Source organism: Hippoglossus stenolepis, chromosome 23, assembly GCF_022539355.2.
Source record: "Hippoglossus stenolepis isolate QCI-W04-F060 chromosome 23, HSTE1.2, whole genome shotgun sequence".
Classification (NCBI taxonomy): Eukaryota; Metazoa; Chordata; class Actinopteri; order Pleuronectiformes; family Pleuronectidae; genus Hippoglossus; species Hippoglossus stenolepis.
Window position 1 is genome coordinate 3,064,168 of NC_061505.1, and position 7,564 is coordinate 3,071,731.

At 43.4% G+C, this 7,564-nt stretch overlaps 1 protein-coding gene across 1 annotated transcript; it reads right to left on the minus strand.

Moving 5' to 3' along the window:
* Positions 1-35: 35 nt before the first annotated feature.
* Positions 36-7,112, minus strand: zgc:77880 (zf-DHHC domain-containing protein). The gene is made up of 9 exons (XM_035149535.2): positions 6,950-7,112; positions 5,640-5,728; positions 5,466-5,539; positions 5,036-5,148; positions 4,833-4,894; positions 4,335-4,455; positions 4,181-4,253; positions 3,864-4,047; positions 36-3,773 (listed from the first exon to the last, which is right to left on the minus strand). The coding sequence occupies exons 1-9, from the start codon at positions 7,072-7,074 to the stop codon at positions 3,682-3,684; spliced, it is 933 nt and encodes a 310-aa protein (XP_035005426.1). The 5' UTR covers positions 7,075-7,112; the 3' UTR covers positions 36-3,681.
* Positions 7,113-7,564: the final 452 nt, after the last annotated feature.

A 7,564-nucleotide genomic window follows, 5' to 3' on the forward strand; every position in this document is an offset into this window, starting at 1 on the left:
TCACAACACTTTAAAAAGGACAAAAAGAGTGAGAGTAGTTGAAAAGACATCAGGTTTACTTCCGGTTGAACGAGCAAGAGCAGCATGTCAATAGGAATAATACACAGGTCACGGTTTGTAGATTGTAAACTTGTTCATCATGAAGCCACATGATATCAAACTCTCTGTTGGTTTTGTTCGCAGGGCTTTGAAACTCACCTGTTCGACCAATCAGCCAACAAGTGTCAAGTTTTACCTGCTGAGGAAAGTTCCTCAGGAGACAAAGCTGAGTGTGGAAAACATGAACATTAAAAGTTGTCTCAATAACCTGATTGATTCCGAAAGGAGTTTCAAACAGTGTGGGACGTTTTGTTAGTTTGGTTCTGTTCCCTTGTTCGGCCGCAGAAATCAATGACGTTCCAAGTTCAGCATCAGGTGCAAGTCAAGTGTTGGCTGGTGGCTGAAGTGTTCATTTCGTGGCCTCTTTGTTTGTTCACACATTCCTTCCCGCTGTCAAGTAAAACAGCAAATGGGGTGCGCTCGTTTTGCTTCCTTAAACAGTGGGCAAGGCAATGTTGTTGGATTATGATTATGAGATTGAATGAATAGTGCCGTGTCTGATAGAGAGATCGGATCAGTGGTTCAGGAAGCAACCGCACCGATGTGGACAAAGCGAAACAAGCGCACCCCTTTGATCAACATTGATACAAACAAAATAAATATCGACTGCATTTTGTCAACAGAACCAAACAAGCAAGCCAGTACCCTGATAGTTACCACACACCTGGACAGAACACATTCGGTTTGAAATGTCCTTTAAGGTGTCATGTACTTGTAAGACAGAAAACTGGACTGAACTTAACGTCCCCTCCTCTCTCTTTAATTCACAAAAACATTTCAAACATTGTTTTACTCAAATTGTGATAGAAAACCAACAGTTCCAACAGAGCCCGGAGTTCAGTAACATTCCCTTCAGGAGAATTGCACATCGTCAATATAAAATATGAACCTTCTTATGTACAACACCGAAGCAACACGCTCCGCCCCTTCTTCCCTCGAGGTTCCGCTCCAACTCTACAGCCTAATTTAAACACTGTAAAAGATGTAAGGCCCCTGAGCTCGGAGGACGTTTTGTCCCGTCAAGCCTCGGCGAAACAAAAACATGCATTCACATCACGAGCGAGATGGTTAACAGATCACGAGCGGCTCCAGCGACTGGCCGGGAAAGGACTCCGTGTCCTCTGAGGGGACACGGAGTCCTCTGAGGAGCTTTCTGGTCGAACGAGTTTTTTGCTATTTGTGCCTCCAGCTCTGAGATAATGAGCTCCACCTCCAGTAGCTCACTTGACTGCATAGCTAGCTGTTTTACACGCAGTGAAATATTAGCCAATATACCCAGCGTGTGAATGCAGTTTTACAAGACTGCCTGCTTCTTAGAACCACTGCTAACATCTCACAGAGTTTAAAGTTTGTTTGTTGAGAGACTAGAGGACAAATGATTTGTATGTGGTTAATATGTGTTAAAATAGATCATCAGTTAAAATCAGGAATTAGATTTTCCTTGAAAACATGAAAAATATATTTAAAAAAAGCCATATTGGTCCATAAATAAGGAAATGTGCGATTTCATTTCCCAACTCGCAGTTGTTGTTTTTTTAAAAGGAGCATCATCACGACACTTACTTAAATTAATAAATTAATATAACCCACTGCAACATAAAGTTCCCTTGTGTATCATAAACAGTTAAACTCAGGTCAAACACCGAATTCAGAATATCTATATACACATTCATAAAAACACACTCGCGGGTGAAGCTGCCTTTGTGTCCGACTGTTTTTATCCGTTTCTAACGTGAATCCACGACACTGGCCGACACAAAAGTGAAGCCAAAATATCTGGATTGCCCCCTACAGGCAGGCTGCGGTATAGGTCATACAACCCTGCCTCCTCCATGTTAGTGGTTGGGACATGAACCAGAAAAAGTGGTTTTACTTTCATAAAGGATGCGAGTACATCTTCAGCCAAATAAAAAAATTGCTGGCATACCTGTTGACATTTAAGATAATTTTTTTGCTGACATTTTATGCTATTTAACTTTACATAGATCCACGTAAAAAAAAAGAAGCAGCAAATTTAAACCCAGATCAGCGTCAAAAGGCAGCTCCACCCGTCACATTAAAATACAGTTATTGATAGAGAAATTTCCACAGAATATTCAGAAACAATAAATAAGTTAAGAATCATCCCTTCACTTAGATTTAACAGAATACTGTTAACAGTGCGTGTTTTCCCCGATTACAGGCAAAAATGTTAAAGCTTCACCTGATGGGAAAATATTTGACATCACCTTCAAAAACTCCACATCAGTGCATCCCGAGTCATTTCTTAAAGCTTGACCTGAACGTTAAGTAGAATTGAAAACAGAATTTGATTCTGTGCAAAAAAAAAAAAATAACATAAATAATTTCTTTGTAATTTTGGTAAACATAAACAAAATTCAGTAACCAACGTGTTCTCAGCGTTCACAGTTCTCAACGATCAGAGGTCGAGGCTCTCGGCTCCCGACCTCAGAAACTTGACGTCCTAAAACGTCTCTTAGCATAAAAAGACATTGGTTGGAGTTTGACTGACACTTGGGTTAAAACACGTCGAAACCAGAAGTCGGTGGGTTAATCGTCACCAAAGAATCTCGTCCTACCACTAGGGGTCCTCCTTGTCGGAGATTTCCCTTTTTTTCCCGCAAAGCTGCTCAAAGACGTTTTTAATGAAGTAACTGACAACACTTTCCGAAGAAATCAGCTCGGGTTCTTCAACTGGTTCCATTCAGAAGTCCTGGAACCAGTTGTGAGCAGAACCATCAATAGATGGCGCTGCACGATGAAAGTAAACAGTAGAAGGAAGATGGTGGATTGTGAATGTTGGTACCGTTTTCAGTGTCCCCCTAGTGGTAAACACATTCCATTTTTCTATTGCATAATGTTTTTGGAAGATGGTTTCTGTCACTTTAAGTCGTTCTTATCCAAAGGGTTTAGTTTCTGATAAGTTTGGTTTTAATGAGTTATTTGATGATATATAGAGACTGACTGACGATTGGTTGAGAGTGTCTATGGGCGGGACCTCAAAACCACGACTCTAGGATCCCTCCTGCACAGACTCAGACTTTTACTATGTTGCTAAACCGGAATCAGTCAAACCCCAGAGTCAATATTAAAATCAGAAGTTTCCATGAGAAGAGAATGCTGGTTGTTCATCTGCAGGCGGAGACAGAACAAGGAGCGTCAGTGCTCTTCCCTCATCACAGGAAAGACAGGAAAGAGATTTCCATGAGTCTGGAGTCTGAGGCTGAACTTTTCTTTCCCTGGGGATGAAACCACAAACACACACATTCATCTGATACACTCACTCTCTCAGTTCAATCATCCCCCGTCTCCATCCCCTTCGTCCACCTTCCTCTTCGTCGCCAAAGATCCAGAGATAAGACATCGTAGTTAGGCAGCAAATTGACTCTCACACGTAAACGCACACGTAAACGCACACACACACACACACACACACACACACACACACACACACACACACACACACACACACACACACACACACACACACACACACACACACACACACACACACACACACACACACACACACACACAACCTTCCTCGCCATCTGCTCCTCATCCTCTCTCACAGACCAAAGGTCAGACGTCGTAGTCGGGCAGGGCCGAGTAGGAGACGCCCCCGACGGACGGAGGGTTGGAGTGGAGAGGAAGAAACCAAAAGAAGACTGAACCTGGAGAGAGAACATAAATCTGAATCAGTGATCTTTAAAGACGTAACGCACGGACGGAGCAGGACATGTGGACGAGGGACACAAACCCACCTCGTCCGAAGACCTCCCGCAGCAGAGCGAGCTTGGGCTTGCGGGTGTGTGAGGGCGGGTGGGGCAGCTGTGAGGAGGAGGAGGAGGAGGAGGAAGAGGAGGTAGATGAGGCTCCTCTGTCTTTGATCATCAGTCTGTTCCTCATCTGCTCTATCGGAGTCTCGTCCGTGATAATGGAGATTAACTGGAACAAAAGGAGATATTACTGTGAGGTTACTGGGGGATGAAGTCACACACAGAGAGGGAATGTGTGTGTGTGTGTGTGTGTGTGTGTGTGTGTGTGTGTGGTGTGTGTGTGTGTGTGTGTGTGTGTGTACCTGATCGTAGAAGATAACCATGACAAACACACCGAACAGCACCGACTCCACCAGCAGGATGATGTAGTGAGCGCTGAGGAGGAGAGAAAACAGAGAATAACTCAGCCTCTGTCTCACTGGACCTTTAATTTGAAATCCCGGCTGTTACACTCACACGATCAGGTGTTTGCTCGGCGTCTCCTCTCCTTCTTTCTCTGCGTCGCCATCTCTCTCGTTCCTTATCCGCCACACCCAGGCCGACACCACCAGCACCATGGAGTACAGACTGGCCATGCCTGCGCAGGAAGACACAACCACAGTCACCTAATCAGCAGCTTGACCTCCAGGTGGCGCTGGTGCTGAGGCTGGCTTTTCACTGCTGTTATGCAGCGAAGATAATTGAAACGTCTGAGCCTAGAAGTCATCAGAGGTTGTAATATTAAATGAAAACGTGTTTTCTCGATACGCCCTGAATTCTGGACACTTATTCTATCGCTTATTATACAAATATAACTGTTGGGTTGCATTTAAAAATACTCCCTGAAGCTGCCAGGGTTTATTCTCAGTAATGCTTAAAAGTTTTGTCTGGTTGTTTTGTGGTTTAGAGGAGACGTCTCGTGAGTTTGTGCCATAAACCTGCCGTCGACTCACCGGTTTATATACAGTGACTCACCAGTGTAGAAGAGAAACTGGATGAAATACTTTTGGTTTAGTTCCCCGACACAGTTGTTGATCCTAAAAACAAAAAAAAAAAGGAAACGGGTGAGAGAAAGCTGAAGGTGACAAAAGAATAAAAGAAAACAGGAGAGGGAGACCTGGTGCTGCAGGAGGTGAAGTGGAAACATGAAACAAAATGGTTGGACGGCGTCTTCTCACCATGGACAGTGATGGTCCATGCGGCGTATGCACCTCTGACAGACGCGGCAGTGGTGCGCTCTGGGAGGTCTGTAGGTCTCACAGCGACTGCACACCGTCCAGCCCTCGCAGCCCTGAAGGCGCATTTAATAACCACAGAGACGTCAGAGTAAAGCAACAGGATCTTCAGCAGGAATGAGACTGTGACGTGTTCACAGACACTCAGAGCAACGCGTCTGTCATGAAGCTGATAATAACAGGCCTGGGAGCAGAGCACAGGTAAGTATAGGTTCTTAGCAGAGTGTCAGTCGGAGATAATCACACAGTTGTTAATAATAGACGTATAATCAGAGTCTCTCATGTTCCCTCTCTGTTATTTACTCTGTTCAATTTAAAATTTAAAATCCACATGAAAGTATTAAATCTTATTATCTTATAGTTTGTCACTCACCCGCTCGCTCATCCGAGACGACTGCGAGCGGAGGTCTGAGAAGTCGATGGCCGTGTCGGGAAGAGGCACCTTACCTGCACAACAAACGCACAACAAACGCACAACTGAACGCACGAAGCACAAACAAATCTAATACTAATGTTAGATATAAACATTTGTGGGCATTTTGCTGACCAGGATCTGAGAGGACGGCTTTGGAGTGACAGGCCAGCAGCAGCAGCAGAATCAGGTTGAAGACTGATCCGTGTAGACTGCACCACACGCTGGGGGACAGAAGAACTGCAGCTTTACACACAAACACACACGGTTCTGTTTTAGTTTGAAACACAGAGACACGTCGATCTGTTGTTGAGTTTCTACAGAATTGTCAGTGGTTTTTATTTTGTTGTGTTTTTGTGAACTGTCACTGTGTTTTCTGATGTGTTGTGTATTTTGATTTGTTGTGTCTTTTGATCTGTTGTATAGTTTGATCTGTTGTGTTTTTGTGAACTGTCACTGTGTATTTTGATTTGTTGTATGGTTTGATCTGTTGTGTTGTTGTGACCTGTCACTGTGCTTTCTGATGTGTTGTGTATTTTGATTTGTTGTGTCTTTTGATCTGTTGTGTATTTTGATCTGTTGTGTATTTTGATGTGTTGTAGTGTTTTTGTGACCTGTCACTGTGTATTTTGATTTGTTGTTGTGTTTTTCTGATCTGTTGTGTGTCTTGATTTGTTGTATGGTTTGATCTGTTGTGTTGTTGTGACCTGTCACTGTGTATTTTGATTTGTTGTTGTGTTTTTCTGATCTGTTGTGTGTCTTGATTTGTTGTATGGTTTGATCTGTTGTGTTGTTGTGACCTGTCACTGTGTATTTTGATTTGTTGTGTGTTTTGATCTGTTGTATAGTTTGATCTGTTGTGTTGTTGTGACCTGTCACTGTGTATTTTGATTTGTTGTTGTGTTTTTCTGATCTGTCGTGTATCTTGATTTGTTGTATAGTTTGATCTGTTGTGTTGTTGTGACCTGTCACTGTGTATTTTGATTTGTTGTGTGTCTTGATTTGTTGTATGGTTTGATCTGTTGTGTTGTTGCGACCTGTCACTGTGTATTTTGATTTGTTGTTGTGTTTTTCTGATCTGTCGTGTATCTTGATTTGTTGTATGGTTTGATCTGTTGTGTTGTTGCGACCTGTCACTGTGCTTTCTGATCCGTTGTGTTGTTGTGGCTCTGTTTACTCCCAGTGTTGTTGTCAGGCGCCCTTCGGGGCCACCGTACTTCGCAGACGAGCAGTAAACACTGATATAGTGAATGGACGCTCGGTGCGCGTGAGAAGAAGCTGCGGGTTCTAAAGCTCGTAAACAAACTAGAGTCTCGTGTGTCTCTAACACGAGGTTCTACAAACCAACAGGAAGCAGAACCTGCCGCTGCTGTCAGATGAATGGACGCGGAGCGGCGGGCGCCATGTTTGCACGGTTCTAACGACATGAAGAGAAAAGTACCGACCTGCCGGAGAACGTGGGGATGAGAACATACCGAACCACCACGTAGTCCGCGTAGAACACGCTGAAGTACGTCAGGAGCAGACAAATGACGCCGCACGGGTCGATCCTGCAGCGAGGAGCCGCCATCTTCTGCCGGGCTCCGCCCCCTGTCACCCCACTTCCTGCCTGACGTCACACAGAACCTTGACGGTGCCTTCCAGGAGCGTAGGAAAAATAACCATCCGAGGACCAGTACTTTATTGTTCATGCAGTAGAATCAAGGATAGTGGACTTTCCGAGTTTCCCCTGAAGGCAACCTGAGCCTCAATTTCTTTTTGAAAACATTAATATTTTATTTCTTATTTGCAATTTTTTTCCTGTTTTGTACATAAACAACACAAAGTGTAGATCTTGAAGTTTCCAAGTTGTACCTGAAGGTAACACTAGCCTCAATTCATTGATTGATCCCACCCCCCCCCAAAAAAAAGTTTTTCAAAAATTGTTCTAGCACGAAAAAGAAGATTCTCATCTCATTTGCATTTTCATTACATAAAAAAATACAGAACAAGAAGTTTGTTTAATTATGATAATAATTCATTAATTATGCTATATGGATTTATGAATTATAATGATGATC

Coding starts and splice junctions, on each gene's coding strand:
- zgc:77880 (XM_035149535.2), bottom strand. CDS start 7,074: ATGGCGGCTCCTCGCTGCAGGATCGACCCGTGCGGCGTCATTTGTCTG. Junction 5,540..5,639: donor AGCCGTCCTCTCAGATCCTG/GTCAGCAAAATG, acceptor TTTGTTGTGCAG/GTAAGGTGCCTCTTCCCGAC. Junction 4,456..4,832: donor CCAGTTTCTCTTCTACACTG/GTGAGTCACTGT, acceptor CTTCCTGCGCAG/GCATGGCCAGTCTGTACTCC.